General features: G+C 42.3%; 1 protein-coding gene across 1 annotated transcript in view; it reads left to right on the top strand.

The window, feature by feature from the left end:
• PRKDC (protein kinase, DNA-activated, catalytic subunit) overlaps positions 1–27540 on the top strand; it is a 2064551-nt gene that overhangs the window by 1941490 nt on the left and 95521 nt on the right. The window contains 3 exon segments of the mRNA XM_053715028.1: positions 550–642; positions 14644–14730; positions 25020–25091. Of these exon segments, the coding sequence (XP_053571003.1) occupies positions 550–642; positions 14644–14730; positions 25020–25091 (252 nt within the window).

The raw sequence follows: 27540 nt of genomic DNA, 5'->3' as shown, positions 1-27540 counted from the left end.
CCCTTTAAGTGTTCAAAGTAAGATCATACTAGTGATTAAAAAAGCATCTCTCACTGTATTTTAGTGAGTTTAAAGGGATATAAAACCCCAAAATGTTATTTTGTGATTCAAACAGAGAATACAATTTTAAAAATGTTTCCAATTTACTTCTATTGTCAAATTTGCATTGTTCCCATGTTATTCTTTGAGATACCTAGATAGGTGCCTGGAGTGCAACATGGCAGGAATTAGTGCTGCCATCCAGTGCTCTTGCATATGGATAACATTCTTGCAAAGCTGCTGCCATATAGTGCACAAAACATGTGCAAATTCCTGAGCTTACATACCTGCTTTTCAACAAAAGATACCAAGAAAACGAAGAATATTTGATAATAGAAGTAAATTGGAAAGTTGTATACTCTTTCAGAATCATGAAAGAGAAAATGTATGTTTCATGTCCCTTTAAAAACATTTAGAACATAAACTCCTATTAACAAAATATTTCTTTCTCATAAAACTGCTATTGTGTATTTTAATTAAACTCTGTAAAATCCCATATTTTATTTGCAGGATAGGGCTGATTGAGTGGTTGGATAATACGTGCACAATGAAGGATTTTATTATGAATGCCATGTCTGAAGAAGAACGTTCTAAATACTTGAGGTAATGCCATCAATGAATATTCTAAATTATAAGTGGGGGGGGTTTTGTTTTGTTTTGGGGGTTTTTTGCTTTCAGGACTTTTCTTTCCAAGCTGAAAAGAAAATACTTGCAATGAAAAAAAAGTATTCTATAATAAGGTGGTGAAAGTCCTTGGATTCAACTCCTGGCCACTAGGAGGAGGCAAAGATTCACAAACTCTAAGAGCACTAAATCCCCCACACCTCTCTGGTATGCCAGTCTTATCTTTTCCTCCATCAGAGCAAGGTGAACAATTGAGGTGTTCCAGATTATTCGTACTGCAAACCGATTTGCAGCCCATTATATCCATCAGAGAGTTGCAAATGCACTCAAATAGTCCAGAGGCTATTCGCAGGTACATTTGTGTAATAGTAAATCATAGCCAGTCTCTCTGACTTTCTGTTAAAGTCCCTGAGCTTTTACACTTGTTTGTGTTTTCTATATACTATATTACTATTACACAAAAAATAAACTTATTGGATTTATACCCCAGATGCGTTCCATCCAATTGGAAAAAATAAGGAGATTAAAGGGACACTGAACCCAAATTTTTTCTTTTGTGATTCAGATAGAGCATGCAATTTTAAGCAACTTTCTAATTTACTTCTATTATCAAATGTTCTTCATTCTCTTTGTATCTTTATTTGAAAAGCAAGAATGTACGTTTAGATGCCGGCCCATTTTTGGTGAACAACCTGGGTTCTTGCTGATTGGTGGATAAATGCACCCAATAAACAAGTGCTGTCCAGGGTACTGAACTAAAAATTGGCTGGCTCCTTAGCGTAGATGCCTTATTTTTCAAATAAAAATAGCAATAGAACGAAGAAAAATTGATAATAGGAGTAAATTAGAAAGCTGCTTAAAATTGCATGCTCTATCTGAATCACGAAAGAAAATTTTTTGGTTCAGTGTCCCTTTAATTGGTCATCTTTTTTTGTAAATATGTAGAAAGTAAAATTATTACTGGAAAAATGATTATTGTAATTATAAGGAAAATATATATTATTGAGGTGGGACGAATGTAACAAGGTAGATGAGCTGTTTTGACAGCTATGTTAATGTCATTTTCTTTCTAATGACACAATGAGTCCACGGATCATCTAATTCCTATTGGGAATATCACTCCTGCCCAGCAGGAGGCGGCAAAGCTGTTAAATATCACCTCCAACCCCAGCCATTCTCTTTGTCTACGTTAGAGCTAGGAAGTGGTAAAGTTAGGTGTTAGGAAAAGATTCTTCAAGCAAGATTTTATTATTTTTTTTAAGCAGTGCAAGATTGTTCTGCTTTGCTCTAGGGTGTAGCCGTAGTCCATATCAGTCTCTTCAGTAGAGCAGTGGTGGCTTTAAAGCAATTGGAACTTGTGGGACATAATTCTCACTGCGCCTCCCATGTATTTATGCTGCTTTACCCATGCAAGCCTGAGTAAGATTACTCAGTCTTTGTTTCTATCCACAGGTCCATGTGAGGGAACTGGCCTCCCAAACCTAGTGAGCTGCCGTGCTGCCTGGCAGAAGTATTAAGGTAAGTGCTAACTTTATATTTTTCTGGGACATGCAGATAAAAAGGATAGCACTTTTACTTTCATTGAGACAAATTACATTCCTATGACGGGGGAATATTTATTAGGGCAGCGGAGCAGGCACTGGGGACGAGGAGAACTGGCTCTTGGCGGTGTATGGTTTTTATACTTTACTCCCGACGGCTGTGTTAATTGAATTAGCCGATTGGGAGTTTTAAGGTTACGCCCACGATGGGCGGAGTTAGATACGGCGGCAGTTCCTATTGCGCGCCTTTTTTTTTTATCCCTGTTTGTCACTTCCTGTGTCTCCGGAGGGAAATTCAGCTGCGTCACAGATTCAGCAGCGTTGCGGTTACGGACCGCAGTGTTTACAGAGTTGAGTCTGGATCAGTCACAAAGTAGTTTACTTCGTTAGAGGCAGTCAGGTAAGCACCTCAGCAACGCTATGCTGAGGTGTAGAGTTGTCTGAAAGTCATTTTGGGGGCTAAGGTTTAATTTTAATAGTTGAAAAATAAAGCAGCTATTTTGTTCGTTTAAAATTTAAAGGAACAGTAACAAATTTTTTAACCTTTTGTTGGGGGATATTTTCTGATTTAAATATCAGTTGTCTGTTTATTGGTGAATAAAGATTGACCAAGAAACCCTGCAAGATGTTACATGTTCTTTATGTTTTGATGCTAATGTAGAACCACCAATCCCTTTCTGTTCCTCATGTATTGAGAGATCTATACATTCTAGGGATAGACTTTTTTCTGGGCCAACATTGTCTAAGGCGGATACTGTTCAGGAGTCTTCTGACAATGTTCAAGATATGCCGCAGCTTTCTCCTCAAGCATCCCAAAGTTTAGCGTCCATACAGCCAGTGCCCTGCGCTTCCTCTATTACTCCACCTGGAGTTACCTTGCAAGACATAGCTTCCCTAATGTCATCAGCGGTATCTGATGCGTTGTCTGCTTTTTCCATGCTGCAGGGAAAGTGCAAGAGGAAATTAAATCAATCTATGAATAAGGTTTCTGACACAGTAGTGGCTATTCCGAATGTTTCTTCCCACAAACCTGAAGAGGAAGATACTTCAGTAGCATCTGAGGGAGAAATCTCAGACTCAGACAGTGTTATACCTTTAACTGATACTGAAGTTGTTTCTTTCAGGTTCAAGCATTAACACCTCCGTTTGTTACTTAAGGAGGTTTTAGCTACCCTGGACGACTCCAACACTACTGTCGTAGTCAATCCTAAGAAGTCTAGCAAACTAAACAAGTATTTTGACGTGCCCTCCATGGTGGAGGTATTTCCTGTACCAGATAGGGCTACAGAGATTATTGCTAAGGAATGGGAGAGACCGGGTATCCCTTTTTCTCCATCCCCTATATTTAAAGTGAAGGTCAAGTTACACTCACAGCATTGCATAGACTTATCAAAACGAACAGGAGTTTAAGTCATAATTTTTTTAAAATCTATTTATTTTCTTTTATTTTTACCTTTAAACTGCTCCGCCAATAAGCGCAGCACTCCCGCCCGCCATCTTGTCTAATTGATTGGCAGATGACTTATCCTAAACCAACTAATCCTTGTTTCCCCCCAGGGCGTTCAGCCCCTTTGCGTAAACGTCATGGCCCGGGGGGAAACAAGGATTAGTTTGTTTAGGATACGTCATCTGTCAATCAATTAGACAAGATGGCGGGCGTGTGCTGCGCTTATCAACGGAGCAGTTTAAAGGTAAAAATAAAATAAATAGATTAAAAAAAAATCATGACTTAAACTCCTGCTCATTTTGATAAGTCTATGCAATGCTGTGAGGCTTTGCTTGTAACTTGACCTTCACTTTAAGAAGATGTTTCCTATCGCAGACTCTATCAAGGAGTCTTGGCAGACAGTACCCAAAGTGGAAGGAGCAATTTCCACGCTAGCCAAGAGAACAACTATTCCCATAGAGTATAGTTATTCCTTTAAGGATCCTATGGATAAGAAGTTAGAGGGGTTGCTCAAGAAGATGTATGTACACCAAGGTTTGCAATGGCAACCTGCGGTTTGTATTGCTACTGTCACTAGTGCGGCAGCATACTGGTTTGATGCGTTGTCTGATTCTATTCGGACAGACACTCCCCTCAAAGAAATCCAGGATAGGATAAAGGCCCTTAAATTGGCCAACTCTTTTATCACGGATGCTTCCCTTCAAGTTATTAAGCTGGGAACTAAGATTTCTGGTTTTGCCGTCCTGGCCCGCAGAGCCTTATGGTAAAAGTCTTGGTCTGTGGATGGGTCATCTAAGTCTAAACTTTTGTCGATTCCTTACAAGGGAAAGACCTTGTTTGGACCGGGTTTGACGGAAATAATTTCTGACTTTACGGGAGGAAAGGGCCATTTCATCCCTCAGGATAAGAGAAAAAAACAAAAGGGACGTCAGAGTAATTTTCGTTCCTTTCGAAATTTCAAGGGAAATCCTTCCACTGCCTCTTCCAAGCAGGAGCAATCCAAGCCTTCCTGGAGGCCCAATCAGTCTTGGAACAATGGAAAACAATCCAAGAAGCCTGCTATTGAATCAAAAGCAGCATGAAGGGTCTGCCCCCGATCCGGGATCGGATCTTGTGGGGCGCAGACTTTCAGGATCCCTGGGCGGTGGACATTGTGCCCCAGGGATACAAACTAGAGTTCAAGACATTTCCTCCCAAGGGCAGGTTTCTGCTTTCAAGATCATCTGTAGACCAGACAAAAAAAGAGGCGTTCTTACACTATGTTCGGGACCTCTCCGACCTTGGAGTGATTGTTCCTGTTCCGATACAGGAACAGGGTTTGGGGTTTTATTTCAATCTGTTCGTGGTTCCCAAAAAGGAGGGAACCTTCAGACCAATTTTAGATCTCAAAAGTCTAAACAAATTCCTCAGAGTGCTGTCCTTCAAAATGGAAACTTTTCGTTCCATTCTTCCTTTGGTCCAAGAGGGTCAATTTATGACAACGGTGGATTTAAAGAACGCGTACCTGCATGTCCCCATCCACAGGGACCATCACAAGTTTCTAAGGTTTGCATTTCTAGACAAACACTTCCAGTTTGTGGCTCTTCCATCCGGCCTTGCCACAGCTCCCAGAATTTTTTCAAAGGTTCTGGGATCTCTGTTGTCGGTGCTCCGATTGCGGTGCATTGCAGTGGCGCCTTATCTGGACAACATTCTGGTTCAGGCGCCATCCTTTCAACAAGCAAGCTCCCACACGGAAATGTTGTTATCTTTCCTGCGATCTCAAGGATGGAAGGTAAATTTGGAGAAGAGTTCCTTAGTTCCAAATACAAGGGTACTTTTCTTGGGAACCATAATAGATTCCGTATTAATGAAGATTTTTCTGACAGAAGTCAGGAAATCAAAGATGTTCAATTCTTGCCTAGCGCTTCAGTCCTCTCCGCGGCCATCAGTGGCTCAGTGCATGGAGGTAATCGGTCTGATGGTAGCTGCAATGGACATCATCCCATTCGCTCGTTTCCACCTCAGACCTCTGCAGTTAAGCATGCTCAGTCAGTGGAACGGAGATTATGCAGATCTGTCTCGGCGATTACAGCTGGAGCAGGAGACAAGGGATTCTCTTCTTTGGTGGTTGTCTCAGGATCATCTCTCCGAAGGAACCTGCTTCCCCAGACCCTCTTGGGTGATTGTGACAACAGATGCCAGCCTTCTGGGATGGGGAGCAGTCTGGGGCTCTCAAAAGGCTCAGGGAACATGGACTCGGTCGGAGTCTGTTCTACCCATAAACATTCTTTAGCTGAGAGCAATCTTCAATGCTCTTCTAACCTGGCCTCAGTTAGCCTCGGCCCGGTTCATCAGGTTCCAGTCGGACAACATAACTTCAGTGGCTTACATCAATCATCAGGGAGGAACTCGGAGTTCCTTGGCCGTGACAGAGGTAGCCAAGATCATTCAATGGGCGGAGACCCACAATTGCTATCTGTCTGAGATCCACATCCCAGGAGTGGACAACTGGGAGACGGACTTCCTGAGCAGCCAGACCTTTCACCTGGGGGAGTGGGAACTCCATCCGGAAGTGTTTTCCATCCTGATTCTCAAATGGGGACAGCCGGTACTGGATCTCATGGCATTGCGGCAGAATGCCAAGCTGCCAAGGTATGGGTCGAGGTCAAGGGACCCTCAGGCGATACTGATAGAGGTACCTTGGAATTTTAGTCTCGCATACCTATTTCCTCCGTTCGCTCTTCTTCCTCGGGTCATTGCTCGAATCAAGTAGGAAAGGGCGTCAGTGATCCTCATTGCACCGGCGTGGCCTCGCAGGATTTGGTATGCAGACTTGGTGGACATGTCATCTCTTCCACCTTGGAGACTTCCGTTGAGGAAGGACCTTCTTTTTCAAGGGCCCTTCCTACATCCAAATCTAGTTTCTCTGAAGCTGACTGATTGGAGATTGAACGTTCAATTTTATCCAAGCGTGGATTTTTGGAATCGGTCATTGAGACCATGATTCAGGCTTGTAAAGCTGTGACTAGAAAGATTTAGTACAATATATGGTGTAAATATCTATATTGGTGTGAATCCAAGGGCTACTCTTGGAGTAGAGTTAGGGTTCCTAGAATTCTGTGCTTTCTCCAAGAAGGTTTGGAGAAGGGTTTATCGGCAAGTTCCCTAAAGGGTCAAATGTCTGCCTTCTCTATTTTGTTACATAAACGTCTGGCGGATGTACCAGACGTGCAATTGTTTTGTCAGGCCCTGGTCAGAATCAGGCCTGTGTTCAAGCCAGTTACTCCTCCCTGGAGTCTTAATTTAGTTCTTAAGGTTCTTCAAGGGGCTCCGTTTGAGCCTATGCATTCCTTAGATATTTAGTTGTTTTCTTGGAAAGTTTTGTTTCTTGTTGCTATTTCATCTGCTCGTAGAGTGTCACAGCTCTCCTTACCTTATTTTTCATTCGGATAAGGTGGTTTTGCGTACTAAGTTAGGGTTCCTCCCTAAAGTAGTTTCAGACCGGAACATTAATCAGGAGATTGTTGTTCCTTCCTTGTGTCCTAATCCTTCTGCTCAAAAGGAACGGCTTTTGCACAACCTGGACGTGGTGCGTGCATTAAAATTCTATTTACAGGCGACGAAGGATTTTCGTTAGTCTTCTGCTCCGTTTGTGGTATTCTCTGGGAAACGTAAGAGTCAGAAAACTACAGCTACTTCTCTTTCTTTGTGGCTGAAGAGTATCATTCGCTTTGCCTATGAAACTGCTGGACAGCAGCCTCCTGAGAGAGTTACGGCTCATGCTATGAGGGCTGTTTCCTCTTCCTGGGCATTCAAAAATGAAGCTTCTGGGGAACAGATTTGCAAGGCTGCAACTTGGTCCTCTCTTCACACTTTTTAAAAATTCTATAAATTTGACACTTTTGCCTCGGCTGAGGCCGCTTTTGGGAGAAAGGTTCTTCAAGCAGTGGTGCCTTCCGTTTAGGTTCCCTGTCTTGTCCCTCCCTTATCATCTGTGTATTCTAGCTTGGGTATTGATTACCAATAGTAATTAGATGATCCATGGACTCATTGTGTCATTAAAAAGAAAAGAAAATTTATGCTTACCTGATAAATTTATTTATTTCTTGACGCGATGAGTCCACGGCCTGCCCTGTTTTTTAGACAGTTTGTTGGTATATTATAAACTTCGGACACCTCTGCACTTTGTTGCTTCCTTTCTCTCCTTTGCTTCGGTCAAATGACTGGGGTTGGAGGGAAGGGAGGTGATATTTAACAGCTTTGCTGTGGTGCTCTTTGCCTCCTCCTGCTGGGCAGGAGTGATATTCCCAATAGTAATTAGATGATCCGTGGACTCATCGTGTCAAAAAAGAAATACATTTATCAGGTAAGCATAAATTTAGTTTTTTTTACTTTTTTAATGATATTGTAGTTTAACCAGAAAAAATCAAGCTTTCCTTGTTTAACATAGTGAGGTTTTTCTAATTGTAAAGTTCTAGTCACTAAGTGTATCCATGCCTGATATGCTGGTGTTTGAATCTTTTTCCAATATTGTGGAATTAAACGTTTTTGCAATAACATTACTTTAAATAATGGTTAAAGGGACATTAAACCCAATTTTTTTATTTCATGATTTAGATAGAGCATGCCATTTTAAACAACTTTTTAATTTACTTCTATTGTCTAATTTGCTTCATTCTCTTGATATACTTTGCCGGAAAGCATATCTAGATATCCTCAGTAACTGCTGATTGGTTGCTGCACATAGATGCCTCGTCTGATTGGCTCACCCATGTGCATTGCTATTTCTTTAACAAAGGATATCTAAAGAATGAAGCAAATTAGATAATAGAAGTAAATTGGAATGTTGTTTAAAATTGTATTCTCTATCTGAATCATGAAAGAACATTTTTGGGTTTAGTGTCCCTTTAAGTAAAAAGATTAATAGGGATAAAGTTATTGTACAGTTTAGGACAGTTTCCATATGGTGGATTATTTGAGACCAGTATATTTTAATTTCTCTACACTCCCACCAATTATGGCTAAGTGCCTTTTTCCCCACATTCCCTCCAGCAGAGATCTGATACAGAAGGATATATAATTTTCTTCTTAAATGGAAAGAGTCCACAGCTGCATTCATTACTTTTGGGAATTAAGAACCTGGCCACCAGGAGGAGGCAAAGTCACCCCAGCCAAAGGCTTAAATACTCCTTCCACTCCCCTCATCCCCCAGTCATTCTTTGCCTTTCGTCCCAGGAGGTTAGCAGAGAAATGTCAGAATTTTTAATTTTTTGTTTTTTTGTCTCTTATGGAGGGTAGTATTCTTTGGCATGGGACAGGAGTTTTAAGTAGTCCTGTCAGTTTCTCAGTGAGGGCTTGGATGAAAGTTAGAGTCCAGAGATGCATGAAGAGTATTTCTGCAAAACCATACCGACTCATGTTAACAGCTCCTCAAGCAATCAATGTTGTCGAACTTGAAAGGCTGTGTTCCTGTTCCACGGCATAGATTCTGGTAAGATCGTTTAATTTTACTTTATTCATCAATGTACTGTAATGTGAATGTTTTCCCGAGAGGCTACCACCTTGCGGGTCTAACTAATATCATAAAGGTCTCAGTGAGTCTCTTTTAGTATCTTGGAATAGAGGGTTAATATTTTCTGAGGGGGGTTATTGAACAGGGGGGTTTATAATCATGTTTGTTATGTGATTCAACCTTTTTATGTGTGATGTTTATGGGCTTGTGGTTTGGAACATTGAGGCCTTTGGAAGTGATGCAGCCTTTTGGTTGGGCGCTTTTTTGGACTGTACGGTTCACCTTGTGTTCGGGCGTGGTTAAGTTCCGTGTTCCATTTCCACATTCCCGACCATGTGGCGAAAGAAAATTTCTAGTCCGCAGGGATCTGGTCATAGGAGGTGGTAAGTGCCCCAGCCATTGGGGGTGTCAGGTGCCGTTTTTTATATTATTACTTTAGTCCATATTTATATATCCTCTTTCCAGTTATGGAGGATTCTGATGCTGAGACTGTGCTAATTTCAGATTCAGTTACCGAGGATTCTGATACAGAGCATATTTTGATTTTAGATTCTGTGTCCGGTGACGAATCCAGATTGGCCTTGTTGACACGTCGACCAGTTTTGTTCCGTATGCCATATGAGAGTGCCTTGTTCCTCGGGCTTGGGGAATCAAGGGACTGTTGAGCCATCTGCCTCTGGGGGTCCCGTCCTCTGAGAGGCGAGTTCCCTACCAAATCGTACTTCTACAAATGCGGGTAACCCAGTTTATGGCTTCTCCATGCGGGGTGATGTGTTCCCCCCCCAGAGGTTGCAGCACATTTTCGCTTCCACATAATGTTGGCGATTGTTCGTCTGCAGAGTCCAGACGTTTATTTGAGAATGTGCTTGTGCCCTATTGTCCCGGGCCTTCCGCCTTGGGGAGGGCCTCTACAGTTCCCCATGGGTGTAACTGTCCCTGAGTGTTGTGCCTTTCGTTATAGGATTGCGCACCTTCGTGTCTTGCTCAGACATGTTTTCCAGTTATTGAATGACCCTATCGTTACCAGATACAGGGATTTTCAGTCTGATAATTCGAATGGTGCACCTCATTAGACATATGGGGATGAGGTAATCTCCTGATTGTCATTTATTTGAAGTCTTTCCCAGTTTTTTGAAAGATAGGGCTCCGTTTGGCTGGTCCTGCGGGTAGGCCTGTGTCTTTTTGGGCGTTAACCTCCAGGTTGCCTTATATTTTATTTGTATCCGATGGGATGTCTTTTATTTGTTTTTGTTTCCTTCAGGAACCTTCTGGGATTGATACTCTTCATTACTTCTTTGGAAGTTGTTTTGGACATGTTAGTCCTATGTTAAAAATGTCTGTTCCTCTTGTTTTCCCCTTTGAGGAAAAAATTATGCAGCTTGCCAGTTAGGACCCTAGACGCAGGCTGGTCCTGTTGGGTTTTTTCGGTCTTGTGGCTGTTCTGCTCGGCTGGTTCGGTAGACACGCCGAGTGTTCAGGTTCTCATTGTTTTTCATGTTCAGCTAAGCATTCAAGAAGACCTGTGGCAGGAAGGATTGTTTCAGCCCTTATAGCCTTCAGTCATAGACCGGGCAGGGGAGTGTTCCACTGCGTCACTCTATGTGCTTAGTGCCCTTTTTTACCGCAGTTTAGCGGTTTGGCCTTCTGTTTTAGGCCTCTGGATGTGTCCTTTTGGGCTCGATTCAACAGCTTGTACAGGATAGCTGTTTAGCATGTGGAAGGTTTGCAGTTTACAGCCTGTTGCAGCTCTTGACACCTTGCAGGTGTTCGCGTATGTTGTTTATAGTATATGAAACGAGGAAAAGGAAGCGCTGAGTCTTACAGTGGATACACAAAGTTTATTTAAGAACAGACTTCCATGGGAGACACAAGGTAGACTCCTATCTGACGTGTTTCGCGCAGCTTCTACTCTTGGACGTGTACTGTCTGTTTGAGTTATAAGAGACCTTTGGGTCTTCTTCCATTGTCTCCGGGTGAGTTGGATCTCCTTTTAGGGATCTGTGTTTCCGGGTGAAGACTTGGTTTATCTCGGGGTTTCCCGGAGCTGGGAATACTTAGTGCCTTTATCTTCCTTGTGTCCTCTGCTTATGCGGAGGTGATGGGGAGTCTAGCCCTACTAGTAGGGTTTTCTTGACCTCGAGGTATCCCTTGGTTGTCCTGAGGCTCTGAGATGTCTCTTCATTCGACTTCTCGCCTTGCTCCTTGGAGCGTTGGACTTAGCTAGGGGTGGTTCCTGTGTTTGGTCGGGGCTTTCGAGTTCTTCTCGCTATCCGGATTCTCTGGATATGCTCCATTTTCTTGTGTCTGGCCTTTTTTGGCCAGTCGGGGTGTTTAGTTCCAGGGTAAGGTTTGCCTGAACTATTAGGTACACGGTCCTACTTTTTTCTCTGAGACTTCCGGTTGCTGAGGCTCTGCTTGACCTTTTTCCTGACCCAGTATTGGGTTGTTTTGGAATCTTGGATCTCAGGGCTGGTCGGGGTGTTCCACGGTAGTGGGAACTTGGGCAATGTCCTTATCCCATCTACCTGACCTGGTCATGGTTGGCCAGGTTTTTGGACTATTTCTTACTCTTTGAAACAGTGTATCCCTTGTCATCTAGTGGTTAGCTGTGTGACTTGCGCCTCAAGACATTGGTTCTACCCAGCTGCTGGCACTGGAGCTTCAATTTCTGGTGCTCCTTAGGGTTGCATTCCCCTGGTCAGCTGCCAGTGTACCTGTGGATTACCTGCTCTTCAGGTGAACGGGTTGGCTGTGCCTCTGCTTGGTAAGCTGTTTGTAGGGGGGGTCCTTGTCTAGGACTTTTGTGTTCTCTTCCTATTAGCCGGTGGCTTCGGGCCTTGAGGACAGTTGTTGCCCTTCCGGCATATTCCCTTTTCTTTATGGGATATTGTACTCCCTATGGAGATGGAGTCCTTGCTTGGGGCTTCTCCTGGATGGGAGGCGGAAAGGAGGATTGGTCCCCCTGGGGTCTTGCTGACTCCAAAGTCAGACTTGTTGGGCCTTATTCTGATAGATCCTTAGATCTATGGCCTTGTTGTCTGGTTTCAGAGTCGGGTTGTACTTGTTCTCTGTGGGGATGGCTGTGCTATCCTTACGCTTGTTCCTGTTCCAGTTTCGGGATTTTCTTGTACCCCTGTCTTGGATCCCTGAGGCTGGGTTGGTCCAGCTGGGTGTAGGTCAGGATGGCCGAGCGGGGGTGGGCAGTGGGGGACCACCTGTTGGGCAACAGTGTCTCCTGGAGTACTGTTGGCTCAGTCGAGTCCATTTTGTGGTTTCTAGTTTGGCTTCTGGACTAGCTGCGAGTCAGTGTCCTTGGGGTTTTTCCTTCACATTTTTTCTCGGCTTCGGTTGAAGCTGGGTTTTTATTGGGTGAGGTTCAGACCTGGTGCCCTCAGTATGGGCCGCCTACTGTACCCTTCCGTCTTGGCATTCAGTGTCCTCTATAGCTTGGGTATTGTTTTTCCAAAAGTAATGAATGCAGTTGTGGACTCTTTCTATTTAAGAAGAAGAACATAAATTATGCTTACCTGATAATTTCCTTTTCTTCTGATGGTAAGAGTCCACAGCTCCCCACCCGTGATTTTATGTGGGGCGTCCTTATTATTCTTCTGGCACCTTTTCACCCTGATATTTCTTCTACTGTTCCTTGTTCCTCGGCAGAATGACTGGGGGATGAGCGGAGTGGGAGGAGTATTTAAGCCTTTGGCTGGGGTGTCGTTGCCTCCTCCTGGTGGCCAGGTTCTTAATTCCCAAAAGTAATGAATGGAGCTGTGGACTTTTTCCATCAGAAAAAAAGGAAATTATCAGGTAAGCATAATTTATGTTTTTAAGGCGTGTTAGTGTCAAATACCATCTTAATAGTAATTTATAGTTAGTTTCTAAGACAGATGCAGAAAGGGGAGATCTCCTAGTAGGTATCTTTTTTAGTTTTAACATTAATGTGCATATGAAGCATTGCTAGATATTTTCAGTACGCCAGCATTTTAAATACTACAGCTTCTCAGAGTGGCAGTGGAGCTTGTAATCATGTTAGTCATTGCCAGATGGTACAAGCACCTTAGGCTCTCTGAGCAAGTCCTGTGTTTAAAATGCTGGTGCATAGTGCATACTTAAATACACTTTTAAAACAGTTATAGATTTTATTAGAAGCAATTTTGCTAATACATGTATATTACAAAAATGCTTCTATTCAGAACTGAAATGCATCCATGTGGATTACAAATTAGGCTGGAATGTCCCTTTAAAGTGATAGTAAATCCTAGTGTTTGTGAAACGCTAGGATTTACCAGTGGAACAGATAAAGGGGACTTTCAGTCATGAAGTTCCTTTATTTGTTTGATGTGCCTAAGGCAGCACACGGCAGAATGCTATTTTGCTGTGAGGTGATCTTAGCCAATAGCGTGCTAGCTATCCAGCATGGTGCCAGCTGGTCCGCAGGGCTATTGGCTAAGAGGTGGAAATGTCACCGCACAGCAAAATAGCGTTCTGCCGCGGGCAGGAGCTCAGTGAGGCGAACGTGTCAGACAAATAAAGGAACTTTCAGCATGAAGTATTTTATACTTCATGACTGAAAGTCCCCTTTATTTGTTTCAATGGTAAATCATAGCGTTTCACAAATGCTAGTATTTACTATCACTTTAAGTAAGAAACCATCAAATTAATTATTTGGTTTAGAACAGGTAGATGGGCTATAATCTCCTGATTGATGATATCCAAAAAATAACTTTAGGTAAAAAAAAAATCAGTAAGTCTTCCACACACAAGGAATACCAGGCAGGCCTGTCAGTGCCATTTCACCTGTGCACATGTATCAGCAGTTCAGTGGCAGGACACGGACTGCGGGACAAGGAGCAGATGGGACTGGACCTAGACAATGCAGGTAAGTAACTCATACCTTCCCACTGACACCAATGTAAGTATATATTTTCTTCCCCCACTGACACCAATATATATATATATATATATATATATATATATATATATATATATATATATATATATAATATATATATAAATAACTACCGGGCCCTGGAGACATCCGGCTAAAATTTACCAGGCCTTGAGGTCACTTGGTTTGAGAATTATTGCTTTAAAGAGTTAGCAGATAGGTCTGTATCCAAAATGACTTGCAATAAAAAGAATAATTGGAATACTAAAAGAATGATAGCTAAAAACCCTAGTTCTACCCCAGTTCTACTACAAGTATGAAGAAATGAATTTATCAGTGTAAATAGGATTTTAGTCTTACCTGTAGTAGTTTTCTTTCCTTGTCTTGTTTACAAAATGGTATTTACAAATGTTTCTTTTTAAGTTGTTATTAATAATGTTTTTAGTACTCTCTATTCTTTTTCAACAAATGACAAGGGACCTGATGGAGATCTCTCCTTTTAGGGAGTGGTAATATTTCTGCCTATCTACTCTTTTGATGAATGCTATTATATTTAAAAAAATGCCTGCAGGTAAGATTACATTTCTGTATTTATTTTTTTATTTATTAGGGATAAAGGACCTAACATGCATTATGTCAACTGGTTAGATAAGAAGGATAAGATAGCGGGACCTGCTCAGCATATTTCTACATACAAGTAAGTATAGAATCATCAGAACAGTGTCATAAATTGGCCTACATATTTGAGAGCACAAATTAAAAGTACAATATTTATTTTTGTAGGTAGTTATTAAACTTATTTTATGTTCAATTTTTAGCCATCTTTCAAAAACCTTAGTAAAGTATCAGCCTATGTAACACTCAAACAGAAAAATATAAATTCCTTTTTATGATCGCAAATTTTTTCCTTCTTAATACAGGGAGAATCCACAGCTGCATTCATTACTTGTGGGAAAAACAGAACCTGGCCACCAAGAGGAGGCAAAGACAGCCCAGTCAAAGACTTAAATACCTCCCCCACTTACCTCATCCCCCAGTCATTCTTTGCCTTTCGTCACAGGAGGTTGGCAGAGAAGTGTCAGAAGATTTCGGAGTAGTTCCTTAGGAAGGGTATCTGCCCTTCGAGATGGGACTGGAGTTTTAAGTAGTCTTGTCAGCCTCTCAGTGAGAGCATTGATGAAACCAGAATCATATTAACAGCTCCTTAAGCAATCAGCGTTGACGAGTTTCGCTGCCTGCTTTCTTCACTCAAGTCCATGTCAGAAGCGCTGCTACAATCATTCAAACTTGAAGGACGGTGTTACTGTTCCACGGCATAGATTCCAGTAAGATCGTTTAATTTTTTACACACGTTAACAATAGAAGACAGGGCCACAGTGGGACTCCTTTATCTTTATGGAATCAGGGGTTAATATCTCCTGAGGGGGATTATTGAACAGTGGGGGGTTTTAATCATAACGTAAAGGGTTAATTTTCATTTTGAGAGCTGGGCAGTTTTATTAAGTTGGCGCGGTTTTTCCTTAGCAGGGGCGATCCTGCATGATGCACCATGTGACCGGGAGTGGTCATGTTTTTTTCCATTTCCGATTTCGGACCGAGTATCTGCGGAAAGGAGCCAAATTCTCTACCTGTCTGGGTCATAGGAGGTGGTGAGTGCCCCAGCCATTGGGATTAGAAGGTGCCTGTTGTCTTTTCTATAATTTAAATTAGACAAGTTATGGAGGATTCTGATTTTTTAGAGTGGAATCCCTCTGATACAGAATTTGATATCTGCGTATATTTTGAGGAGGCCCGGGTAGCCCAGCCCTCTCAATTATGTTCCGTATGCCGCAATAGGGTGTACTTATCAACCAATGTTGAGATGTTAGAGACCACTGAGCCGTCCGCCTCTGAGGATTCCTCGTCCAATGAGGTGTGTTCCCTACAATCTTCTGTTCCTACAAATGCAGTTTCCCTGAGTACCGCTGCTTCTTCGCCTGAAGGGGGCTTTTTTCCACCAGAGGTTACTGCGCGGTTCCGCATGGCCATCTCTACGGCCTTAACGATTTTACCTCTTACTGCTACGTGCAAGCGAAGGGTTAATCCATTCACTCTTGCCCAGGGACCGTTGTGTAAAATGACAATTGTATCCAATCAGTCATCTGGGGATGCGGTTCCCTCTGAGGCTTCAGAGGTAGAACCTCCAGGGTCGGAGTTTGCTGACTTGATTCCTCCGACTGAGGAGGATTTAGCATTTAGATTTAGAATGGCACGCCTGCGTTTACTTCTGAGAGGGGTTTTGGCGATGTTAGAGGTTCCCCGTACTGATCCATCAGTTTAATCTCAGTCCTCTAAATCAGATAGCAAACTTGACTAGACGAGTGGAGAGGAATGGAGATCCTATTCCTTATCGTCTAGATATACATTTTTATTTGTTATTTAGAATCCCAGTTTCGAGCTCTATGGGGGGTTTGTGTCATATGACAGGCTGGACCTGTTTTTGTTTGCACACTCCTTTGACTATCACTTTTGCCTATTTTCTTTTGCTATTCCCTTTCGGATAATTTTTTGTTTTTAGAGATCTGGGTTGTTGTAGAAACTCTTTTTAGAAAGTCGTTTCGTCACATGGGATTTTTGGTACTAACGACTTTGATGGTCGCGATTATTGGAGACTTCCGGTGGAAGCATCTAGGTCTCTGTTCGGGGTGATGGTTCCCTCAATAATTTCAAGATAAAATTTAAGCCTCAGAGCTTATATTTCTTTATTTGAATTATTCCCAGTTGTTCTAGCATACCTGGAACTTAAGAATTTTCTGTTTAGCCCTTTAGTGTTCTGGCAGATATGTTGTATCCTAGATTACAGACAGGACCTGTTTTGGGTACTAGTTAAGTCTGCATTTTCTTTCAACACAAGAGAAGGAGTTATTTCTACTATTCCGGTCCAGGCATAGCAGGTCCATCTATCCTAAATGACAGGCAGGACCTGTTTTAGGTACTATCTTGGATGGGCGCTTGATGCTGGATCATGTTGGATCCAGGGGTCCTTGAGGCCGGAGCTAGGCTTCACATTCTGTTTTTCTGGGCAAGTTTTTTCCTCTCTTGAGTTTGCCTTTCGGCAGAGAGAGGGAAGTTTCTTTCATGTAATTAGCAAGAGTCCATGAGCTAGTGACGTATGGGATATACATTCCTACCAGGAGGGGCAAAGTTTCCCAAACCTCAAAATGCCTATAAATACACCCCTCACCACACCCACAATTCAGTTTTACAAACTTTGCCTCCAATGGAGGTGGTGAAGTAAGTTTGTGCTAGATTCTACGTTGATATGCGCTCCGCAGCAAGTTGGAGCCCGGTTTTCCTCTCAGCGTGCAGTGAATGTCAGAGGGATGCGAGGAGAGTATTGCCTATTTGAATGCAGTGATCTCCTTCTACGGGGTCTATTTCATAGGTTCTCTGTTATCGGTCGTAGAGATTCATCTCTTACCTCCCTTTTCAGATCGACGATATACTCTTATATATACCATTACCTCTGCTGATTCTCGTTTCAGTACTGGTTTGGCTTTCTACAAACATGTAGATGAGTGTCCTGGGGTAAGTAAATCTTATTTTCTGTGACACTCTAAGCTATGGTTGGGCACTTTGTTTTTAAAGTTCTAAATATATGTATTCAAACATTTATTTGGCTTGACTCAGAATGTTCAACTTTCCTTATTTTTCAGACAGTCAGTTTCATATTTGGGATTATGCATTTGAATTATTCATTTTTTCTTACCTTCAAAAATTTGACTCTTTTTCCCTGTGGGCTGTTAGGCTCGCGGGGGCTGAAAATGCTTCATTTTATTGCGTCATTCTTGGCGCGGACTTTTTTGGCACAAAAATTCTTTTCCGTTTCCGGCGTCATACGTGTCGCCGGAAGTTGCGTCATTTTTTGACGTTATTTTGCGCCAAAAATGTTGGCGTTCCGGATGTGGCGTCATTTTTGGCGCCAAAAGCATTTAGGCGCCAAATAATGTGGGCGTCTTATTTGGCGCTAAAAAAAATATGGGCGTCGCTTTTGTCTCCACATTATTTAAGTCTCATTTTTCATTGCTTCTGGTTGCTAGAAGCTTGTTCTTTGGCATTTATTCCCATTCCTGAAACTGTCATTTAAGGAATTTGATCAATTTTGCTTTATATGTTGTTTTTTCTCTTACATATTGCAAGATGTCTCACGTTGCATCTGAGTCAGAAGATACTACAGGAAAATCGCTGTCTAGTGCTGGATCTACCAAAGCTAAGTGTATCTGCTGTAAACTTTTGGTAGCTATTCCTCCGGCTGTTGTTTGTATTAATTGTCATGACAAACTTGTTAATGCAGATAATATTTCCTTTAGTAAAGTACCATTGTCTGTTGCAGTTCCCTGATAACATAAGAGATTTTGTTTCTGAATCCATCAAGAAGGCTATGTCTGTTATTTCTCCTTCTAGTAAACGTAAAAAATCTTTTAAAACTTCTCTCCCTACAGATGAATTTTTAAATGAACATCATCATTCTGATTCTGATGACTCTTCTGGTTCAGAGGATTCTGTTTCAGAGATTGATGCTGATAAATCTTCATATTTATTTAAAATGGAATTTATTCGTTCTTTACTTAAAGAAGTATTAATTGCTTTAGAAATAGAGGATTCTGGTCCTCTTGATACTAATTCTAAACGTTTAGATAAGGTATTTAAATCTCCTGTGGTTATTCCAGAAGTTTTTCCTGTTCCTAATGCTATTTCTGCAGTAATTTCCAAAGAATGGGATAAATTGGGTAATTCATTTACTCCTTCTAAACGTTTTAAGCAATTATATCCTGTACCGTCTGACAGGTTAGAATTTTGGGACAAAATCCCTAAAGTTGATGGGGCTATTTCTACCCTTGCTAAACGTACTACCATTCCTACGTCAGATGGTACTTCGTTTAAAGATCCTTTAGATAGGAAAATTGAATCCTTTCTAAGAAAAGCTTATCTGTGTTCAGGTAATCTTCTTAGACCTGCTATATCATTGGCTGATGTTGCTGCAGCTTCAACTTTTTGGTTGGAAACTTTAGCGCAACAAGTAACAAATCATGATTCTCATGATATTATTATTCTTCTTCAGCATGCTAATAATTTTATCTGTGATGCCATTTTTGATATTATCAGAGTTGATGTCAGGTTTATGTCTCTAGCTATTTTAGCTAGAAGAGCTTTATGGCTTAAGACTTGGAATGCTGATATGGCTTCTAAATCAACTCTACTTTCTATTTCTTTCCAGGGTAACAAATTATTTGGTTCTCAGTTGGATTCTATTATTTCAACTGTTACTGGTGGGAAAGGAACTTTTTTACCTCAGGATAAAAAATCTAAAGGTAAAAACAGGGCTAATAATCGTTTTCGTTCCTTTCGTTTCAACAAAGAACAAAAGCCTGATCCTTCATCCTCAGGAGCAGTTTCAGTTTGGAAACCATCTCCAGTCTGGAATAAATCCAAGCCTGCTAGAAAGGCAAAGCCTGCCTCCACATGAAGGTGCGGCCCTCATTCCAGCTCAGCTGGTAGGGGGCAGGTTATGTTTTTTCAAAGAAATTTGGATCAATTCTGTTCACAATCTTTGGATTCAGAACATTGTTTCAGAAGGGTACAGAATTGGTTTCAAGATGAGACCTCCTGCAAAGAGATTTTTTCTTTCCCGTGTCCCAGTAAATCCAGTGAAAGCTCAAGCATTTCTGAATTGTGTTTCAGATCTAGAGTTGGCTGGAGTAATTATGCCAGTTCCAGTTCCGGAACAGGGGATGGGGTTTTATTCAAATCTCTTCATTGTACCAAAGAAGGAGAATTCCTTCAGACCAGTTCTGGATCTAAAAATATTGAATCGTTATGTAAGGATACCAACGTTCAAGATGGTAACTGTAAGGACTATCTTGCCTTTTGTTCAGCAAGGGAATTATATGTCCACAATAGATTTACAGGATGCATATCTGCATATTCCGATTCATCCAGATCATTATCAGTTCCTGAGATTCTCTTTTCTGGACAAGCATTACCAGTTTGTGGCTCTACCGTTTGGCCTAGCTACAGCTCCAAGAATTTTTTCAAAGGTTCTCGGTGCCCTTCTGTCTGTAATCAGAGAACAGGGTATTGTGGTATTTCCTTATTTGGACGATATCTTGGTACTTGCTCAGTCTTTACATTTAGCAGAATCTCATACGAATCGACTTGTGTTGTTTCTTCAAGATCATGGTTAGAGGATCAATTTACCAAAAAGTTCTTTGATTCCTCAGACAAGGGTAACCTTTCTGGGTTTCCAGATAGATTCAGTGTCCATGACTCTGTCTTTAACAGACAAGAGACGTCTAAAATTGATTGCAGCTTGTCGAAACCTTCAGTCACAATCATTCCCTTCGGTAGCCTTATGCATGGAAATTCTAGGTCTTATGACTGCTGCATCGGACGCGATCCCCTTTGCTCGTTTTCACATGCGACCTCTTCAGCTCTGTATGCTGAATCAATGGTGCAAGGATTACACAAAGATATCTCAATTAATATCTTTAAAACCGATTGTTCGATACTCTCTAACATGGTGGACAGATCACCATCGTTTAATTCAGGGGGCTTCTTTTGTGCTTCCGACCTGGACTGTAATTTCAACAGATGCAAGTCTCACAGGTTGGGGAGCTGTGTGGGGGTCTCTGACGGCACAAGGAGTTTGGGAATCTCAGGAGGTGAGATTACCGATCAATATTTTGGAACTCCGTGCAATTTTCAGAGCTCTTCAGTTTTGGCCTCTTCTGAAGAGAGAATCGTTCATTTGTTTTCAGACAGACAATGTCACAACTGTGGCATACATCAATCATCAAGGAGGGACTCACAGTCCTCTGGCTATGAAAGAAGTATCTCGAATTTTGGTTTGGGCGGAATCCAGCTCCTGTCTAATCTCTGCGGTTCATATCCCAGGTATAGACAATTGGGAAGCGGATTATCTCAGTCGCCAAACGTTGCATCCGGGCGAATGGTCTCTTCACCCAGAGGTATTTCTTCAGATTGTTCAAATGTGGGAACTTCCAGAAATAGATCTGATGGCGTCTCATCTAAACAAGAAACTTCCCAGGTATCTGTCCAGATCCCGGGATCCTCAGGCGGAGGCAGTGGATGCATTATCACTTCCTTGGAAGTATCATCCTGCCTATATCTTTCCGCCTCTAGTTCTTCTTCCAAGAGTAATCTCCAAGATTCTGAAGGAATGCTCGTTTGTTCTGCTGGTAGCTCCGGCATGGCCTCACAGGTTTTGGTATGCGGATCTTGTCCGGATGGCCTCTTGCCAACCGTGGACTCTTCCGTTAAGACCAGACCTTCTGTCTCAAGGTCCTTTTTTCCATCAGGATCTGAAATCCTTAAATTTAAAGGTATGGAGATTGAACGCTTGATTCTTGGTCAAAGAGGTTTCTCTGACTCTGTGATTAATACTATGTTACAGGCTCGTAAATCTGTATCTAGAGAGATATATTATAGAGTCTGGAAGACTTATATTTCTTGGTGTCTTTCTCATCATTTTTCTTGGCATTCTTTTAGAATACCGAGAATATTACAGTTTCTTCAGGATGGTTTAGATAAGGGTTTGTCCGCAAGTTCCTTGAAAGGACAAATCTCTGCTCTTTCTGTTCTTTTTCACAGAAAGATTGCTATTCTTCCTGATATTCATTGTTTTGTACAAGCTTTGGTTCGTATAAAGCCTGTCATTAAGTCAATTTCTCCTCCTTGGAGTTTGAATTTGGTTCTGGGGGCTCTTCAAGCTCCTCCGTTTGAACCTATGCATTCATTGGACATTAAATTACTTTCTTGGAAAGTTTTGTTCCTTTTGGACATCTCTTCTGCCAGAAGAGTTTCTGAATTATCTGCTCTTTCTTGTGAGTCTCCTTTTCTGATTTTTCATCAGGATAAGGCGGTGTTGCGAACTTCTTTTGAATTTTTACCTAAAGTTGTGAATTCCAACAACATTAGTAGAGAAATTGTGGTTCCTTCATTATGTCCTAATCCTAAGAATTCTAAGGAGAAATCGTTGCATTCTTTGGATGTTGTTAGAGCTTTGAAATATTATGTTGAAGCTACTAAATCATTCCGAAAGACTTCTAGTCTATTTGTTATCTTTTCCGGTTCTAGAAAAGGCCAGAAAGCTTCTGCCATTTCTTTGGCATCTTGGTTGAAATCTTTAATTCATCTTGCCTATGTTGAGTCGGGTAAAACTCCGCCTCAGAGGATTACAGCTCATTATACTAGGTCAGTTTCTACTTCCTGGGCGTTTAGGAATGAAGCTTCGGTTGATCAGATTTGCAAAGCAGCAACTTGGTCCTCTTTGCATACTTTTACTAAATTCTACCATTTTGATGTATTTTCTTCTTCTGAAGCAGTTTTTGGTAGAAAAGTACTTCAGGCAGCGGTTTCAGTTTGAATCTTCTGCTTATGTTTTTCATTAAACTTTATTTTGGGTGTGGATTATTTTCAGCAGGAATTGGCTGTCTTTATTTTATCCCTCCCTCTCTAGTGACTCTTGTGTGGAAAGATCCACATCTTGGGTAATCATTATCCCATACGTCACTAGCTCATGGACTCTTGCTAATTACATGAAAGAAAACATAATTTATGTAAGAACTTACCTGATAAATTAATTTCTTTCATATTAGCAAGAGTCCATGAGGCCCGCCCTTTTTTTGTGGTGGTTATGATTTTGTATAAAGCACAATTATTCCAATTCCTTATTTTATATGCTTTCGCACTTTTTTATCACCCCACTTCTTGGCTATTCGTTAAACTGAATTGTGGGTGTGGCGAGGGGTGTATTTATAGGCATTTTGAGGTTTGGGAAACTTTGCCCCTCCTGGTAGGAATGTATATCCCATACGTCACTAGCTCATGGACTCTTGCTAATATGAAAGAAATGAATTTATCAGGTAAGTTCTTACATAAATTATGTTTTTTCAGGTGACTTTTGGAGTCATTGTCCCGGTACCTATCGCATGGTGAGAATATTTTCATTCCACTGTTGGTGTATCCTGTTTCATCCTTTTGAGCAAATCCGGTTCTTAGGGACCATATCTTCCAGTAAACCTCGTTTTGATCCTAGTTTGTTTTTTTTGCAGGGATCTGGGGTTTAATGTGGCAGTATCCTGCTTCCAGATTTTACAGTAGCTCCCGGGTCTTGGCGGTTCTGGTTTTCTTACCATCGTCTATGTTTATCCCCGCAAGTTCGCATTTGTGGTTTAGGGGCTTCGTCGCCATGGGAGTTACCTTGTTGCAGGAATCTGCTCGATCAAGGCCCCTTTGCGTCATGGGATCTTATTCTTCTAAGGCGGATTGCCAGAGGTCGCGTGGACTTAGCCGAGAGAGGATTTTTTTCTGAATGGTTACGGTCCTTTCCTTCAGCACATAGCTGGTCCCTCGGCATCTATCATAGGTTTGGAGGACCCCCCCTTTGTCGGAAGGAGATAGATCGTCCTGGCTCTCTACTGAGTTCCTGATTTTTTTTCCTTATTTTCATCCAGGATGATCTGGAGAAGGGCCTTCCTAGCTAGTTACTTGTTCGAGCAATCCTTTTTGGGGCAGCTAGCTGTACTAACCTAATGGTTAGCTTAGCTGCCTAGCTAGCGGAAGGTTGCAGGTTGAATGCAGCTGCAGTTCCCTGCCCCTTGAATGTGGGCTCGCAAGCAGTTTTTAAGATACCCTGTTTGTTCTTCTGTTCCAGTGGTTCATTGAACTTCCAGGAGTTAAGTTCCTTTTGCTAGGGCACTGACTGTGGTCAGGCCAGTGAGTTCAATCTACTGCTCCTTGGAGTTTAGACTTTATTTTTAGGGAGTTGCATCGGGTTACTTTTGTACCTGTGCAGGAGGTGGTCGTTAAATTTTTCTTCAATGACCTCTTCCGTCTGTAGATGTTTTCTACGTGCCATAATCTCTGTGTTACAATTTTGTAATACATACTCCTTAAAGGGGTTTCCTTTATAATAAGGCTGTGTTCCGAGATTTTTTAGTTTTTTTTTTCTCCCTAAGATTGTTATTTTTCTAAGTCATATTCCTTTTCTAAACAGGAAAAGGTTTTTCCCCTTTCGGGGAATCATGCCTTGAGTTTCCTTTCAGACTACATTAGAATAGACAGTTGTATATTCGTATCTGGGAAGTGCAAGGGTTTGGAGGCTTAGTTGACTTCCTTATTGTTAGTGGAGGAGGGTTTTTTTGCTTGACCTAGGAGACAGCGGGACACTAGCCTCCTCAGGGGTTTATGGCTCAGTTCGAGATCAGTGATGTCATCTTGGGTCTCTGGCATGAGATCTCTATGGTTCTAATTATTGGTCCTCCCAGCATTCTTTTTCCTTTTTGCTTCTGTTGAAGCAGCCTTCGGGAGAATGGTTTTGTTGCATGCTGTGGTGCCCTCAGATTTGGCCCGCCTCTTCTGTTTACCCTCCCGTTTACCCTCCCATTAGAATTCAGTGTCCTCTGTAGCTTGGGTATAATTTCCCACCAGTAATGAATGCAGCTGTGGACTCTCCCTGTATTAAGAAGGAAAACATAAATGATGTTTACCAGATAATTTCCTTTCCTTCTGTACAGGGAGAGTCCACAGCTTCCGCCCGTGTTCTCAGATAGGCGGCCCTAAATTTAATTTAGTTTTCTTCTGGCACCTTTTTCACCCTGATATTTCTCCTACTGTTCCTTATTCCCTCGGCAGAATGACTGGGGGATGAGGGAAGTGGGGGAGCTATTTAAGCCTTTGACTGGGGTGTCTTTGCCTCCTCCTGGTGGCCAGGTTCTGTATTTCCCACAAGTAATGAATACAGCTGTGGACTCCCCCTGTACAGAAGGAAAGGAAATTATCTGGTAATCATAATTTATGTTTTTTAATGGATTTCTTATCACACAGTGGATAACTTATCTCCCAGAGTAACAGCAGTGGGTGCCCCCTACACACACACACACAGTTGTTAGTAATTGAATTAATATGTATTTTTCTGGTTTGTAGAAATGCTGACCGTACGGCAACAGTCAGATCATTTAAAGAAAGAGAATCACTTGTACCTAGGGACCTCTTAAGGTGAGTAGCTATTATATTTCATGAGCCTAGGTGTCCCTAAGTGAAACAATTTGATATTGTAATATAAAATGTTTAATTATGTGTAGTGAAAAAACTTTGCAATGTACTTTATTTTGTGCCCTTTCCTGTAGTTTAAATCTATTCTGAAAACTATAAGTGCATACTACAAACCTGACAAGTCTTATCCTTCCATATATGTGTCCCTAAAGCAGGGAAAACTAGATTAGATTCTCCAAAAAATCTAAATTTTACACTCCAGTTACTCCTGATATTGAAGAGTTTTGCCATTGAAAAGACTGCAGTAATATTCTAAAAGTTTAATTACTTATTATATTCTAGTCCTAAAGCCCGTTTTTGCAGTAAAGCGGTCCCACCCCTTGCTCTCTCTCTCTCTCCCTCTCTTTTGCTCTCTCTCGCACCTCTCTTTTGTTCTCTCTCTCCCCCCTCTCTTTTATTCTTTCTCTCCCCCTCTCTTTTGCGCTCTCTCTCTCCCCCCTCTCTTTTGCTCTCTCTCCCTCCCTCTTTTTCTCTCTCTCTCCCCCTCTCTTGCTTTCTCTCCTCCTCTATTTTACTCTCTCTATTTTGCACTCTCTCTCCCCCTCTCTTTTGCGCTCTCTCTCCCCCCTCTCTTTTGCGCTCTCTCTCTCTCCCCCCTCTCTTTTGCGCTCACTCTCTCCTCCCTTTCTTTTGCTCTCTCTCCCCCCTCTCTTTTGCTCTCTCTTTCCCCCCTCTCTTTTGCTCTCTCTTTCCCCCCTCTCTTTTGCTCTCTAATTCTCTCCCCTCTCTTGCTCTCTCTCCCCCTCTTTTGCTCTCTCTCCCCCTCTTTTGCACTCTCTCTCCCCCTCTCTTTTGCTTTCCCCCCTCTCTTTTGCTTTCCCCCCTCTCTTTTGCTTTCCCCCCTCTCTTTTGCGCTCTCTCCCCCCTCTCTTTTGCGCTCTCTCTCCCCTCTCTTTTGCGCTCTCTCCCCCCTCTCTTTTGCACTCTCTCCCCCTCTCTTTTGCCCTCTCTCCCCCCCTCTTTTGCCCTCTCTCCCCCCCTTTCTTTTGCTCTCTCTCCCCCCCTTTCTTTTGCTCTCTCACTCCCCCCTTTCTTTTGCTCTCTCTCTCCCCCCCTCTCTTTTGTTCTCTCCCCCTCTCTCTTTTGCTTTCTCCCCCTCTCTCTTTTGCTTTCTCCCCCTCTCTCTTTTGCTTTCTCCCCCTCTCTCTTTTGCTCTCTCCCCCTTTCTTTTGCTCTCTCCCCCTCTCTTTTGCTCTCTCTTCCCCCTCTCTTTTGCTCTCTCTTCCCCCTCTCTTTTGCTCTCTCCCCCTCTCATTTGCTCTCTCCCCCTCTCATTTGCTCTCTCCCCCTCTCTTTTGCTCTCTCTCCCTCCTCTCTTTTGCTCTCTCTCTCTCCCTCCCTCCTCTCCTCTGCTCTCTCTTTCCCTCCTCTCTTTTGCTCTATCTCTCCCTCCTCTCTTTTGCTCTTTCTCTCCCCCTCTCTTTTGCTCTCTCTATTCCTCCTCTCTTTTGCTCTCTCTCTTTCCTCTTTTACTCTCTCTCTCCTCTCTTTTGCTCTCTCTCCCCCCTCTTTTGCTCTCTCTCCCCTCTCTTTCCTTCTAAATACAGGGAGAGTCCACATCAGCTTTCATTACTTTTACGAATACAGAACCTGGCAACCAGGAGGAGGCAAAGACACCCCAGCCAAAGGCTTAAATACCTCCCCCACTTCCCTCATCCCCCAGTCATTCTTTGCCTTTCGTCACAGGAGGATGGCAGAGTGTCGGAAGATTCAGAGTAGTCTCTTAAGGGGGTAGTACCCTTCGGTATGGGACTGGAGTTTTAAGTAGTCTTGTCAGCCTCTCAGTAAGAGCATTGATGAAAGTTAGAGTCTGGAGATGCAGGGAGAGTCTTTCTGCAAAGCCATCCAGACTCATATTAACAGCTCCCTAAGCAATCAGCGTTGACGAGTTTTTCTGCCTGCTTTTCTACGCTCAAGTCCATGTCAGAAGCGCTTCTACAATCTGTCAATCTTGAAGGACCGTGTCGCTGTTCCACGGCATAGATTCCGGTAAGATAGTTTCATTTTTATCACGTTAGCGATAGAAGACAGGGTCTCAGTGGGACTCCTTTATCTTTATGGAATCAAGGGTTAATATCTCCTGAGGGGGGTTATTGAACAGTGGGAATTTTTTAATCATGTGTGTTATATGATTTTGACTGCTTATGTGTAAGAATGTTTGGGCTCTTTGGCTGATACGGAACGTACAGGTTACTTTCATTTTGAGAGCTGTGCAGTTTTTTATTAAGCTGGCGCGCCTTTTCTTAGCAGGGGCCGTCCTGCATGAGCACCATGTGACCGGGAGGGGTCAGGTTTATTTCCGATTCCTGACTGGGTGTCTGCGGAGAGGACCATCTTCTCTACTTGTCTGGGTCATAGGAGGTGGTGAGTGCCCCAAACATTGGGGGTATAA

This window comes from Bombina bombina, chromosome 5, assembly GCF_027579735.1.
Source record: "Bombina bombina isolate aBomBom1 chromosome 5, aBomBom1.pri, whole genome shotgun sequence".
In the NCBI taxonomy this organism is placed as follows: domain Eukaryota; kingdom Metazoa; phylum Chordata; class Amphibia; order Anura; family Bombinatoridae; genus Bombina; species Bombina bombina.
Note: the sequence above shows the minus strand (reverse complement) of the source record. Positions and strands in the feature narration are given on the sequence as shown.